This window comes from Anas acuta, chromosome W, assembly GCF_963932015.1.
Source record: "Anas acuta chromosome W, bAnaAcu1.1, whole genome shotgun sequence".
Classification (NCBI taxonomy): Eukaryota; Metazoa; Chordata; class Aves; order Anseriformes; family Anatidae; genus Anas; species Anas acuta.
The window spans coordinates 4,969,862-4,985,012 of record NC_089016.1 but is presented as its reverse complement, the minus strand read 5'-3'; the positions used below and the strand labels follow the sequence as shown (position 1 = coordinate 4,985,012).

General features: G+C 50.4%; 2 protein-coding genes across 2 annotated transcripts; one reads left to right on the top strand and one right to left on the bottom strand.

Moving 5' to 3' along the window:
* Positions 1-584: 584 nt before the first annotated feature.
* Positions 585-4,054, top strand: LOC137847089 (olfactory receptor 14A16-like). Its single transcript, XM_068665338.1, has 2 exons — positions 585-869; positions 2,907-4,054. The coding sequence occupies exon 2, from the start codon at positions 2,916-2,918 to the stop codon at positions 3,873-3,875; it is 960 nt and encodes a 319-aa protein (XP_068521439.1). The 5' UTR covers positions 585-869; positions 2,907-2,915; the 3' UTR covers positions 3,876-4,054.
* An 8,873-nt stretch (positions 4,055-12,927) lies between these two features.
* Positions 12,928-13,848, bottom strand: LOC137846810 (olfactory receptor 14C36-like). Its single transcript, XM_068664922.1, has one exon. It carries the CDS (start codon positions 13,846-13,848, stop codon positions 13,057-13,059), a length of 792 nt encoding a protein of 263 aa, XP_068521023.1. The 3' UTR covers positions 12,928-13,056.
* Between the last annotated feature and the right edge of the window lie 1,303 nt (positions 13,849-15,151).

The following is a 15,151-nucleotide window of genomic DNA, read 5'->3' as shown; positions in this document are numbered from 1 at the left end:
TCAGGGGTGCCCATTAAATACCAGCTGTGAATGGCCAGAGCTGTCCTGTGAGTCCTGTGCTGCCCATGTCAGCTGCGTGCTCCAGTGGTGCTGGGCAGCGTTGGCATCTCAGGTAGCACTGCAGGCCTGCAATTGGCTATTAAATAGAGCAGCTGCCCCGAATTTCGTTAGGCAATGTAGGGATGTCCATGAGACAAGTGCCGTTACAGTCCCTGGAGATGGAGGGAAAACCAGATGGAGAAGAGGGAGAGAGAGACTCAGCTCTCCCTGTGGCACAGTTCTCCATTGGGTCAGGTGGATGCCTCTACAGGCTGCCCTGAGCCTACTGAGGAGGGACAGGTTTAGTTGTCCTAAATGGGTGCATTTGCTGTCATTTCAGCTGGCCAAAGGCATTCCTCACCAGCCTCCAAGGGGATGCCCCCAGGTGCTGCCCTGTCCCTCGCGGTACCTCCATTAGATCTTGCAGATGCCTGCACGTACCTCTGCCCCCTGACATGTCACCAGGTGTTTGCAGCCCCCTGATTTCCTCCATCTCCATTAATGATCCTGGAGCTGAGAAAGGAGCTCACCTGCAGCTGCCCACATGGTGCACATCAAAGTGAGTGCAGAGGAATCCCAGGTTCTATGGGTTTGTGCCAGGCATGGGAGGGATCTGAGTCCCATTCCAGCCCCAGGACAAAAACCCAGCATGAGATGATGGGTTAACTGGCTCTGCTGAATCCCTTCCTTAAGCAGGGGGTTAGAGGAGTTACATCTATGACCATGTGTGGGTGTCCCACCATCAACTGGCATGAGAAGAGAAGACTGCTACAGATAATAATTTTTTTGCTAAGAGAAATGAGCCAAATGTCAAGAGGTGTGTGTGCCAGGTGAGGGAGGGAAGCCCAGGGATCCCTTCAGGCTGTTTGCCAGCAGGTTCCCCTGCAGCCCCAGGGCCATGTGCAGGGAGCCTGGTGGGGGGCAGAGCAAGGGAGGTCTTGGGCCGGGCCTCTGCTGCTGAGCTGGGCTGGGCTCCTGGGCCCAAGGGGAGCTCCTGGCAAGCGGGCAGCTCCTCTGCACAGCACAGCAGGGCTGGGGGCACTGCCTGAGGCTGGCACTGGGAGGGGAGAGAAGGGAGATAGAGGTTACGGTCTGCGTGAATTGGGGGATACTGGAAGTTCAATGGGGAATGAATGCTTGCAGCACATTACAGGGTAAGTCTGTGGCAGAAGGAAAAGGCAGATAGGCCGGGCCCTGAGTGCTCTCTTGTCAGAGGCTGGCAGCAGGCTCTGCAACCAGGATGCTGAAAGGGGAGGCCAGGGCTGTGGTGCAGAGCAGGGTCCCTGCTGTGCCCCAGGGGCTGTGTGCCGGGCCAGGGCCTCTGCCGCCTGCCAGGCTCAGCACTCAGCCTGCCCGGGGAGCTGCCCAGGGCGCTGCGGGGAGAAGCTGCGGGTGGAAGGAGCCCCCCCAGCAGGGCAGGGTCCTGCTGCTGGTGGGAGGCTGCTGCCTGGGGTAGCCTGCTCACAGCTACACAGCACAACTGGGTGTATAAAAGGGGACTTAGCAAGAGCTGGTTTAAGGAAAGGGATTTCAGCATCAGTCTCAGCTTTCCTGAGACTCCTGACCTTTCAGTTTTGTCTTATCTGGCTCAGTGGAAATAGAAATAAATACTGTTATTTCCAAGATGAGTCTGACACACTTAATCCATCCCATGGAAGGTTACAAGCAACCCTAGCAAGTTGCTTTCCTGCCCTTCAGCCCATAGAAAGCTCCACCACCACCCGTGCAGTGTCAGCAGGTTCTGTGGGAAGTAGTCTCTAGGACATGCCCTCAGCGAGCTGCCCCTGGGCAGAGCCCTGCTGCCAGGAGGTGTCTGCAGGGCAGAGCTGAGCACCCAGCGGGTGGGATGGGGGCTGTGAGGTGCAGGCAGGAGGCATTGGGACAGAGACCCAGCTGCAGGCAGGGACAGCTGCAGGCAGCACATCCCTGGGCTGGAAATGGCAGGACAGTGCGAACATAGTCTGGTACCTCCTTTTCCGACCTCAAGCCCACAGGAATCAGGATGTCTCATAACCTCATGAGTGGAACCTCCGGCAGAGCTGGCTCCCCTGAGATCCTTTCAGTCCCTCCCTGGCCTTGCCTCCCCTGGCAGAAGCCCTGGGCTGTTTCTCTTTGTTCCTTCATCTGCTGTTGCTGTTCTTGTTTTATGGCTTGCTGCAGGTCTGGCTTTCAGCTGCAGCTCTAGCACTGACTTCCACCACACAGATGTATCCATAGGAGGAAGGTGCCCAAAGTTCCCCTTAAAACCTGTGGGGCTCAGGGCAATGCAGTTTACGGGGCAGGAAAAATCTGAATCGTCTTACAGGCAGTTCCTGAGGCCACAGTAATTGGGCCAGTGGACTGAGCCCTCAAGGACTCTGGCTGAGACGAGGGTAGATGGACAGACTGGCCAACCTCACTGCATGAAGGAGAGTGCCTATGTCTCAAGGGACTCAGAAGATCTCAGTTGGAATACCTGAAAAGTGTCGGGGTTTTCTTCCCTTAAGAAATGCTCCTGAGTATGACACAGCTAGCTGCAAGAAAGTAAACCACAAATTTTGGCAGTCAAGAGCATTCACAGTGGTAATGCTGTGAAGTCCACATACATCAGAGATAGATTAAGCAGAGATCACTCGTATTTCTTATTTACCTAGACATGAAGGGAAAGCCTGACTCCTTCAGAGCCCTGAGCAGAGCCCCCTGCTCCCAGTGGCACCCTTTACCACGATCACCAACCGGAGCTCAAGCAAGGGAGCAGAAAAAATGTCTCAGAAAGAGGAAAATCACGGTGGGGGACTTCAGAGAGAAGTGGAGCAGGTTTTTATCAAAGATGTCCTTCCTAATTATCATTGTCTTTTATTTTCCTGGGATTGTTCCCCTTTGTCCAGGAGGATCAGATGTCCAACAGCAGCTCCATCACCGAGTTCCTCCTCCTGCCATTCGCAGACACACGGGAGCTGCAGCTCCTGCACTTTGCACTCTTCCTGGGCATCTACCTGGCTGCCCTCCTGGGCAACGGCCTCATCCTCACTGCCGTAGCCTGCAACCACCACCTCCACACCCCCATGTACTTCTTCCTCCTCAACCTCGCCCTCCTCGACCTGGGCTGCATCTCCACCACTGTCCCCAAAGCCATGGCCAATTCCCTCTGGGATACCAGGGCCATTTCCTACTCAGGATGTGCTGCACAGGTCTTTCTGTTTCTTTTCTTGGTATCAGCAGAGTTTTTTCTTCTCACTGTCATGTCCTATGACCGCTACATTGCCATCTTGAAGCCCCTGCACTATGGGACCCTCCTGGGCAGCAGAGCTTGTGCCCAGATGGCAGCAGCTGCCTGGGGCAGTGGGGTTCTCTGTGCTCTGCTGCACACTGCCAATACATTTTCCCTGCCCCTCTGTGGAGGAAATGCTGTGGACCAGTTCTTCTGTGAAATCCCCCAGATCCTCAAGCTCTCCTGCTCACACTCCTACCTCAGGAATGCTTGGGTACTTATGATTGGTGTCCCTTTAGCATCCATGTGCTTTTTTTTAATTATTTTTTCCTATGTGCAGGTCTTCAGGGCTGTGCTGAGGATGCCCTCTGAGCAGGGCCAGCACAAATCCTTCTCCACGTGCCTCCCTCACCTGTTTGTGGTCTCCCTGTTTGTCATCACTGGACTTTTTGCCTACATGAAGCCCTCCTCAATCTCCTTCCCAGCCCAGGACCTGATGGTGTCATTTTTGTACTCAGTGATGCCTCCAGCAGTGAACCCCCTCATCTACAGCATGAGGAACCAGGAGCTCAAGTGTGCCATTAGGAAAATGATTTCAGGGATGTTTCTGAAAAGTGATAAATTACCACTTTTTCTCCACAAATGACTTCCTGGGTATTTGTTTCATGATCACTATTGTTACATTTATCTTTGTTGTCATTCCCTTTCATTAGTTTATTAGATTTATTTATTTTTAATATGTATATCTACTGTACATTGAGGAATGAAACTGCTTTTTCAGTACTCTCTCTTAACATCTGCTTAATAAAACAGGATCTCCCCAGCGGACTGCCTGAAATCCTACTTCTTCTTTCAAAGCTGATGCCAGATGCCAGTAACACGGCTGAGCAGTGTGGTGGTTTCACACCAATTGGCAGCTGAACTCCAGCACATCACACTCATCACACTTTCACCCCCTCCTCAAAGGAGCAGCCGGAGAAAACAGAGTGGAAAGGGCTCCTTTTTTTTTTTTTTTTTTTTTTTGAAGATACAGGTAGAAGGCTTACCATTTGCAGTCTTGGGCAAAACAGATTCAGTGTAGGGAGATTAAGATCACTTACTGAGATTTAACTAACTGACTGGAGCAGTGAGGAACTAAAAACAAAAAGTTTCTCACTCTTATCTCTCCCAGCTGCTGTTGTGTAGCAGCTTATTTTTTACCCTTTCTTAAATATGTTTTCACAGAAATGCAAACACCATTGCTTATTGGCTTGAATCTGGCTTGCGGCGGGCCCCTAGTCTAACATGGGGCTGCTTCTGGGTTCTTCTCACAGAAGCCACCCCTATGGCACCCTGCTACCAAAACCTTGCCAAGTTAACTCACTACAGGAGGGATACAAATTTAATCAGAAGGTTGGAGCACCTCTTGTATGAAGAGAGTTTGAGAGGTGGGGATGGTCAGCCTGGAGAAGAGAAGTCTCTGGGGTGACCTCATTGCAGCTTTTCTTTTTTTTTTCTTTTTTTTTTTTTTTCCTTTTTTTTTATAAAAAAAATAAAAGACCCTTAAAGGGACCTTAAAGAGGTCTTTTTAAAAGTACTTTTTTAAAAATACTTTTCAGTACTTAAAAGGGTGAAGAGGGACTCCTTATTTGGCTATATGATGATAGGAAAAGGGGGAATAGTCTTAAAATAAAAGAATATAGATTGTTATTATACTTTGTAGGAAATTAACCTGGCTGCCCTCCTGGGCAACGGCCTCATCCTCACAGCTGTAGCCTGCAACCACCGCCTCCACACCCCCATGATACCAGGGCCATTTCCTATGATGGGTGTGCTGCACAGGTCTTTTTCTTTTTCTTTTTAATGTCAGCAGAGTTTTTTCTTCTCACTGTCATGTCCTATGACCGCTATGTTGCCATCTGTAAGCCCCTTCACTACGGGAGCCTCCTGGGGAGCAGAGCTTGTGCCCAGATGGCAGCAGCTGCCTGGGACAGTGGGGTTCTCTATGCTCTGCTGCACACTGCAAATACATTTTCCCTGCCCCTCTGTGGAGGAAATGCTGTGGACCAGTTCTTCTGTGAAGTCCCGCAGATCCTCAAGCTCTCTTGCTCTGACTCCTACCTCAGGGAAATTGGGATTCTCACATTTAGTGTTTTTGTTTTGTTTGGGGGGTGTTTTGCATTCATTTTGTTGCCCTATGTGCAAATCCTCAGGATCTGTTGCTCATATTCCTACCTCAGGAATGTTTGGGTACTTATGATTGGTTTCTCTTTAGCATCCACATGTTTTATTTTCATTCTTTTCTCCTATGTGCATGGACAGCAGAAAGCCTTTTCCACGTGCCTCCCTCACCTGGCCGTGGTCTCCCTGTTTTTCTCCATCTTTACCTACCTGAAGCCCCCCTACATCTCCTCCCCATCCCTGGATCTCGTGGTGACAGTTTTGTACTCGGTGGTTCCTCCAGCCATAAACCCTCTCATCTACAGCATGAGGAACAAGGAGCTCAAGGATGCACTGCAGAAACTCATGAGTGGGTGTACATCAGAAGTAATGTCCTGCCTGTCTTCTCCTGAATAGCACTGGTAATATAACTCATGCCATGCCAAACTTGTCTTTTGTTCTTGAGTGGTTTTGTTTGTTTGTTATTGGGGAGAGGGCCATCAACGTAATCCATATAAATTGTCATTGTTTATCCCACTCCTGTGTTTAAACAAAATAAAGGAACCTGCACTGAAGAGTGTGTCTGAGATGCTTTTTCTGAGAATTTTGCTGGGGGTTCCATGGTAATGCCCATGGGTAGAAGTGGAAAGCAATAGAGTCCCATCAGAACAGCACTGCCAGGAAGCACCGGTGTTTGGTCTGTCTGGGGCAGCTCTTGCTCCATCTCCACACTCTCCTTCTGAGCCTTTTCTGTTGGCATAAGCCTGATTGTTCCTGCAGCTTGGTCACAGTACTGCTGTGTGGCAATCCTGTGACCAATCCCACGGACAGGCAACGGGCATTTCTGTGACACAGCTGGCCTCCAGAACAGCATTTCCATCCCATAACATGATTCAGCTCAGGGTAGTGCCTGGGGGCTCAGGTCTTCCTTCACAGTTTCTGTCAAGAACATTGCAGTCCAGAAATGGATTCTAAAGGGGAACCTGGCTTTGCCTGTATCTCCATGGGCTCAGGGTGACGTGATCAGAGCCCCAGCTGGGTGTTTGAGGGCATGGGGACTCACTCAGGTGTTGCTTGTTGGTGTTCAGCACTCAGGCAGATGGTGAGGAGTCTCCAATTAACCTGCCTGTGGCACTACAACATGTGCTGGGGCTGGTGGCAGGTGAGCAGTTTTTGGAAGGAATCAGGAGAGCCCAGGGGAGCTGCAGGGACAGTGTGTCCCAGGGGGTCAGCAGTGAATGGAGCCCACAGAGCATGAGCCTCTTCCCGGTGGAGTCCCCCTGAGATAAAGTGTTAAATCTGGATGTGAGCAGGAAAAGAAGAGCCCCGTGACCCAGGGGACATAGCAGGAACAGGGAAAGAAGTCTGGTGAGCGAATGCGGAATGTGAATAGTGGAATGCCATAGGGTGCAGCACCCAAACACTTCTTGTGGCACTGGAAAGAAGGCAGGCTACCTCTGAGCACCCTCGACAGCCACAGAAGAGCTGGTGTGGGAAGCAGTCAGTGGAAGAGCCCTATGAGCTGCCTCTGCCTCCCAGCCTGCCCTGCAGAGTGCCCCTGTGTCCTGGACACCACAGGCCCCTTGCTGTGCAAAGCAGAATCACCAGCTGGGGCTGTGAGGTGTGCGGAGATAGGGTGCAGGAATGGTTGGCCAGGCCAGCACAGGCATGCTTCTTCTTGGGAAAGGCTCTCTGTTGATGTGGGAAGTCCTGGGAGGAGAGTGGGGCCCCGTGTGTGTGCAGGGGATCCCTGGAAAGAGAAACCCCTGGGTACTTCTGCAGCTTGGAGCAGGCTGCTAGGGCTCGGCGGCAGCAGGAGCTGCCTGAGGAGCTCCAGGACCAGGGCTCTCAGCCCAGCTCAGAGAGGTGGTTTGTTCCTCCGCAGTGGGACACAGAATGGCTCACTCAGAAGTCCAGATGTGCCTGGTACAGTTAAGGCTTCAGCATGCACATCGTGTACATGTGCTGAGGTGAACCTGAGTGAGCACAAATGCCCTCAGCCAGTGTCCATTCCTCATGCTGTGGAGGGTTGGGAGAATGAAGTCTGGTCAGCCTCACTTCAGTCCCTGGGAAGGTGATAGGGCAAGCTTTTCCACAGCCACCTCCAGGCACTTGAAGGAAAAAAAATAGGATTGCTGAACCTATAGGGGAGGGGAAGGAAATGGAAGCAAAGGGAAGAGAAGGGGCCTACCTGTCTTTAGCAAGGCCTTTGGCTTTGTCTCAAAGAATTCTTATAGCCAGAATGGTGCTATGTGTATTTAACAAATTGGTGAGGCCGTGGGTGTGCCTGTTTGCTGGACAAGCAGGCCCAGATATCATCCATGACACATAGTGCTGTCAGTCAGTTCTTAGCATCATCCCTCAGCGATCAGCACTTGGGGCAGCTCTGCTGAATGTCGTTATTGACTCTCTGAATTACCGGATGGAGCACACTTTCAGATCTTTTCTGGATGGTGTCAAGGTCCGAGGAGCCCTTGATCAATCTTATCTATTCAGTCTACCTTGATCAGAAGAGTTGAAGAAGATAAAAATCAGAAGTCTCTTGGAACATTTATTTGTTTATTGTGATTCAATGACCTGTCCTTCAGAGAGCTCTCTGAAGCCATAGCAGGCAGAGGAAGAGGAAAAGGGAGAGAGGTAGAGGCAGAGATACATCTTGTGTTCCTATGACCACAGTAGATCCTGCAAAGAATGATTCCATATTTGAAGTAGTAGTAGAAAATTTACTTTATAAACTAAGGGTAGAAAATTTACTTGATAAGCTTACAATGACGGTGCCGGGTGAATAAGTTGAGGTCTGTGGTGCCTCAGGAACTTAACAACGAGTAGGAAGCCTCTGGTCAGCTCAATCTCTGGAGCTGACAGGCCAGCAGCAGTAACATGGCTGGGGACAAGGCCTATGAGGTGACTGCTTCCTGAAGCAGCTGATGTCTCAGCCCTTGCCTCCTGGCTGACATCTGTTTTTCAGCTCAAACCCGCCAGCATCCCTGATCAGGCAGCAGAAGGCACCTGCTTGGCACACTGGTTGTGAGATGCCCTCTGTCTGAGAGCCTGACAGGCCCCATGCAGGAAGAGGCCTTAGGTGTGGGTTTTCAAGTCCCTTCTGCCTGAGCACATGGTGGGACAGGAACGGGTACACAACTTAGTTATGTCTACCTGAGAAACTGGAAGGCCAGCAGGAGGCATGTGGCATCGAAGATCCTAGTAACGATTCTCTGGTGGTGGGAAATAGCAGGAGAGAGTCACAAGTGGGACAAAGTGCTGCTTGGAAGGTGAAGAGTGGGAATGAGGAGAAGGAAATGTCACTGAAAGGGTAGTGCTGTGGGACCTGAATTCACCCAGAAGGAGTCTATGGTCAGCCCGTGCCACTGTGTTTCAAAGGACAGCTAGGGAGGGTGGGGAGACCTCAGTGAAAGTAAGGAAATGGCAGGGTGAGAGCAAAGTGGAGAAGTGAAGTGCATGCCTGTAGCCTGCAGGGAGAAAAGGGCAAGAATTGGACAGTGCAGGACAGCCTGTGGTGATGAAGACCGAGTGCACTGACAAGGTTGCAAGGCCCGAACAGCACTAAGGTCTTTGTCCCCCTGGCTATGGCAGTTGTCTCTGCTACTGAGGCTCACGAGGACACATGCTGTGCTCATGACACTGGGGTCTTGTGGCCTCCTTGCAACCCAGTGGAGAGTCCAGCAGGTGTCATAGCATTGTCCTTCACACACCATCACACACCCCACATCCCACTGCCCCAGGAAGAGCCCTGAGCCATGGGTGAGGAACAGAACCTCCCTGCCCAGGGCCTGGGGGCCATGGCTTGGCCTTTCTGCTTCACCAAACAAACCAAGGCCTTTACTCAGCATCAGAGTCTCCTGCCCAGTGCCTTTGCCTACCTGCAATCATGGTCTCCAATTGTCTGCTCTAACAAGTCCATGGGGAGGCTTTGTCAGTAATGACCCTCACTGGGGCCCATTAATACTCCCAGACTCTTCAAAGTTTCCTTCTGACTTTTACTTCTCCTGCAGTTACATCATTCTCTTCTCACTACCTGAAGTTTATGGACTCAGCACCAAATGCACCATGGGGCTCATTACAATTCAGCCATTTTCATCCAGTCTTCCAGACTTGTACAGTTAATTAGTGAGGTTTCAAGAATGCAGTTTGAAGAGAAATTATTCATTGACCAGATTTCTAAGAGCATTTTCCTTATTTAAGATTATTTTCCGTTAGTTTAGAGTTTTCAGAAGAACTGCTAACATCATTCTCTTGTTGTCATAGATCCAAAGAGTCTCCTAAGGAGGTCTGTATGGGTGGAAAAGCAGTCCCTTGATGTTCTAGACTGTGTGGTCAGCCTTGCTGCTCAGCTCTCTATCCCCACCACTTCTCTCATCAGCCACCTGGGACTTGCATCACTTTTCCTTACACCAGACTTCTCCACTGTAGTCCACAGAAGGGTGTTACAGCATCTTTTCACCAAGTCCCACCTCCTCTCCTCAGACAACTGGCTGCACACAGGCACAGTTTTGATGTTGTTGTTATTAACATTTAACAACAAACAAGCAAACCCCAATGTCCTCACCACTGAGCCAAATCCAAGTTGCCTCCAATGAGGTGCACCTTCCACAAGGGATGACCATACAAGAAATGTTTGACAGGGGTAGGAAATGATGAATAGAAATGCCATTACAGGGTTGGGTGTAGGGTTGATGAGATAGGAGAGTGAAATACGGGCAAGCTTGAAGAGTCCTCAAGTTCTGAGAACCAACAGTGCAGGTGAGAGGTATCTGAATGATCAAAGAATGAGGGGAGGGGAATCTGGAGAAGAATGGAAACTGCACATGTCCAGACAGTCTGCTGGAAAAGTGATTTCCAACATGGTCTGTTTCATAAAGCCAGGCGAAAATACCAGAAAGACTAGGGAGATGAAGTGCAGAGCATAAGAGACAGAGTCATGCAAGTACAGGGGAAGACTGGTATTTTTTCTCTTGCTGTAATAAACATCCAAGGGAAAAAAATGTCATGGGACAGCTCAAACATTGTATTAGAAGTGTTCAATCATTTCAGCTGATTGAAGTGAAATGATCGAAACGGTTAAAAAAATTGGCCCATCTCAGGTCTTCAGCCCAACTCAGACCTAAAGCCTTAAAATTACAATTTTCTGTCTTGCATGGAGCCCAGTTACCATAAAACACTCCCTGCCCAGGACTGTTCATGCCACTCCTCAGTCTGGCACAGAGCAAATCTGTGACACGTCAAGCTCTCTTTCCTGTTGGAGGCCCAGATGATGTAGGCAATGTTATCTGAATTACCAAATGTGGGTATGGGTATAGCAAACTAAGGATCAGTGGGGGACAATGTGATTGTTGAGAACTGATAATTGAGCAGGGGACTGCATGTAAGAAAGGAAGGGATTAATGTGTTTTGAGGAGGAAGAATCCTGTGGAAGAGGAGGGGAGAGGGATGCAAGGGGCCAGCTGCGTGTGGATATGGAGCTGGTCAGGGCTGGTCTGGTCAGGCCCTGTGCCTGATCACTGTCCTGCCCTCTCATTCAACTCTGTTGCTGGCTATTTGCTGTGTGAGTGTGCTCACTCCTGGGTGTGTCGGGATGAATCATACAATCATGGAACCACATAGCCATGTGTGCATCTGCACCCATGGGTAATTGCTGCTGGGGATGTGTGGAGCACTGGTGACCTTCAGAGCAGATCAGGCTGAGGTGGGGAATGGGATGGGGCCAGGTGTGTTGCTCAAGGCTCTGTGTGTGCTGGTGGTGGTGTGGTGGCTGTGAAGGTGCTGCTCCCTGTTGGAGTTGGTCTGAGTGTGGTCGGCTGTGTCCATGCCCTGTGTGCACATCTGTGTATTTATGAGAGTTTGTGTTTGTGCATGCACTTGTGTGTAGTTGCCTGTGTCAATGAGAGTACTGGAAATTCTGAGAGAATTTCTCCAGCTTCCTGATGAAAGAAGAAGCTGGGCTTTGCTTGATCTTAGGACTGAGAGACATTTTTTGCAGCTCCCACAGATACAGAGGTGGTGAAAGGAGTGTTAGCATGTTATCAATATGCTCCCTTTTCCTGTGGAGCATACAAAGGCATCCAGCCGTGGACAGGCCCAAGGAGAGGGCTCATCCTTCCTCTGGTCACAACTGCATTTCAGTCCTTGGGATGGACCCAAGATGAGGACTTGCTGATGACTCTTGGGCTGAGGTTCAGCACACGGATTGGAGAAGACTGTCTCATGGACATGTGCTGGACACAGCCAGAGGAACAGCAGCAAACTGTTGCGGCTGCTGGACCATGTTTCCATCAGTCAAAGCCCTGACACAGGGCACAGGCATAGTTTTGATGCCACCCAACTGGAAAGATGGTTGCATTAAGGGCTGGAGAATATAGGGCACCAACCAGTTCTTCCTCAGACACTTCCTAGGCTTGGCAAAGCACCAGGAAACCATGGACTTGTGCGTAATAAGAAGCACAGAATCTTAGAATTATTAAGGTTGCAAAAGACCTCCAAAATCTTCTGGTCCAACCATCCCCCTACCACCAATATCACCCACTAAGCCATGTCCCTAAGTACTACATCCAACCTTTTCCTCTGCACAGCTTTCAGGCCAGGCTGTCCCAAGCCTGTAGCGTTGCATTGGAGTTATTGTGAGCAAAGGGCAGGAACCGGCACTTAGCCATGGTGAACCTCATCCCACTGACCTCTGCCCATTGATCCAACCTGTCCAGGTCCCCCTGCAGGGCCTTCCTATACTCCAGCAGTTTGACACTTCCCTCCACCTTGGTGTAATCTGCAAACTTACTGAGGGTGCACTCAATTGCCTCATCCAAATCATCAATAAAGATGTTAAAGAGGGTGGGCCTCAACACCAACCCCTGGGGAACACCACTAGTGACCGGTCACCAGTTGGATTTCACTCCGTTCACCACTATTCTCTGGGCCCGGCCACCCAGCCAGTTTTTAACCCAGCAAAGTGTGTGCCTGTCCAAGCCATGGGCTGCCAGCTTCTCCAGGAGAATACTGTGGGAGACCGTGGCAAAGGCCTTGCTGAAGTCTAGGTAGACTATGTCAACAGGCTTTCCCTCATCCCCCAGGCAGGTCACTGGTCATAGAAGCAGATGAGGTTGGTCAGGCTGGACTTGCCTTTCTTGAACCCATACCGACTGGGTCTGATCCCCCGGTGGTCCCGCATATGCTCCATGATTGCATTCAAGATGACCTGTCCCATCACCTTTCCTGGCACCAAGGTCAGGCTGACAGCCCTGTAGTTCCCTGGGTCCTCTCTATGACCTTTCTTAAAGATTGGCATCACGTTAGCAAGTCTCCAGTCATCTGGGACCTCTTTGGAGGACCATGACCACTGATAGATGATGGAAAGTGTCTGATAGGTGATGGAAAGTGGCACAAGCTTCTGGAAACCTTAGCAACAACCTTGAAAAAACAGCCAAGCCTTCAGACAGTGCACTGCAGAGATCCCATTTTATTTTGCAGATACTATGTAAGAGTCAGCTCTGACCTTTTGTTGGACACATATTTGTAGAGCCTCAAGAAAAAAACAGAGAAGTGTCAATCCTCAGCAGAAGTAGGGTAAAAAAGAGATATTACTCTAAGAGCACAATAAATCAAATGATACCAAAGAGAAAAATAACAATATTGACAATGAAAGAAGGAACAGGCCAGATGGGAGGTAACAAGTTAAGTCATTTCTGGAAAAAGAGGGGAAATTTGTCACTATTCAGAAGCATCCATGAAATCACTTTCCTAATAGCCCACTTGAGCTCCTTGTTCCTCATGCTGTAGATGAAGGGGTTCAATGTTGGAGGCATCACCGAGTACAGAGCTGTCACCACCAGGTTTAGGGATGGAGAGGAGATGGAGGGGGGCTTCAGGTAGGTAAAAAAGCCAGTGCTGATAAACAGGGAGACCACAAACAGGTGAGGGAGGCACGTGGAAAAGGCTTTGTGCCGCCCCTGCTCTGAAGGCATTCTCAGCACAGCCCTGAAGATCTGCATATAAGAAAAAAGAATGAAAACAAAACACATTGACGCTAAACAGACACTAATCACAAGCACCCAAAAACTCCTCAGGGAGGAGCATGAGCAGGAGATCTTCAGAATCTGGGGGATCTCACAGAAGAACTGGTCCACAGAATTTCCTCCACAGAGGGGCAGGGAAAATGTATTGGCAGTGTGCAGCAGACCATAGAGAATCCCACCGCCCCAGGCAGCTGCTGCCATCTGGGCACAAGCTCTGCTGCCCAGGAGGCTCCCGTAGTGCAGGGGCTTGCAGATGGCAATGTAGCGGTCATAGGCCATGACAGTGAGAATAAAATACTCTGTTGACATCAGAAAGGGAAAAAGAAAGACCTGTGCAACACATCCTGCATAGGAGATGGCCCTGGTATCATGAAGGGAATTGGCCATGGCTTTGGGGACAGTGGTAGAAATGGAGCCCAGGTCAATCACGGAGAGGTTGAGGAGGAAGAAGTACATGGGGGTGTGGAGGCGGTGGTCGCAGGCTACGGCGGTGAGGATGAGGCCGTTGCCCAGGAGGGCAGCCAGGTAGATGCCCAGGAAGAGCGCGAAGTGCAGGAGCTGCAGCTCCCGTGTGTCTGCAAATGACAGGAGGAGGAACTCGGTGATGGAGCTGCTGTTGGAGATCAGATCCTCCTGGATAAAGGGGACTACCCAAGGAAGACAAGATAGTGATAATTAGGAGAAACAACCTAATTCTCTTCCCATCCAAATACCCCTACAGTGACTTTCCCCTTTCTGAGGCATTTCTGTTGATCCCTTGCTTGATGTTTGGTTGGTGTTGGAGGAATGTGCCCCTGGGAGCAGTGGTCTCTGCTGTGGGTGCTGGAGGATTCAGATCTGTCCTACAGCTCTACATGAAAAGAAACCAGGTGTGATCTCTGATTAAATCTCTCTCTGATATATATGGACTTCACAGCATTACCACTCTCAACACTCTTTACTGATGTACTTGTGATTTACTTTGTTCCAGTTGTGTCTCACTCTGAAGCATTTTTGGAGGGTAGAAAACCCTGGCAGTTGTAAGGTATACCAGGTGAGCTCTTGTGAGTCCCGGAAGGCAAAGTGACTGTCCTTAGTGCAGTGAGGTTAGCCAATTTTCATCTACCCTGGTCTCAGCCAAACTCCTCTACGTCTCAGTCGAGTTACCCACATTGAGCTGCTCAATGATTGCGAAATTGGAAAAAAAACTCTCTGGAAGGAGATGCAGCTCTGTCCCAGCCTCGGTGCCCAGAGCCCCACAGGTTAGAAGGGGAGCTGTGGGCACCTTCCGCCTATGGACACATATGATTGGTGGGACCCAGAGGGTCAGTGCTTGACTTGCAGCCCCATCTCCCCATCTGCAGGGAGCCATAAAGCAAGAACAGCAGCTGCAGCTCCAAGAACAGAGAGGAATAGCACAGGGCTTCTGCCAGAGGAAGCAAGGCAGGGGACCAACAGGAACTGAGAAATGTCTGCTGTGAGTGAGGTCCTGCTACTGAGATTGTGAGTCATCTCCTGAATCCTGTAGGCTATAGCACAGGAAGAGAGGTGCCAGAGTACTCTGTTAGCACTGTCCTACCATTGCCTGCCCATGGCTCTGCTGCCTGCAGCTGTCCCTGCCTGCAGCTGGGTCTCTGTCCCCACACCTCCTGCCTGCAGACCACAGCCCCCATCCCACCCCATCAGAGCTGGGTGCTCAGCTCTGCCCTGCAGACACCTCCTGGCAGCAGGGTTCTGCCCAGGGGCAGCTCGCTGGGGGCATGTCCTAGAGCCCAGGGCA

Coding starts and splice junctions, on each gene's coding strand:
- LOC137846810 (XM_068664922.1), bottom strand. CDS start 13,848: ATGTACTTCTTCCTCCTCAACCTCTCCGTGATTGACCTGGGCTCCATT.
- LOC137847089 (XM_068665338.1), top strand. CDS start 2,916: ATGTCCAACAGCAGCTCCATCACCGAGTTCCTCCTCCTGCCATTCGCA.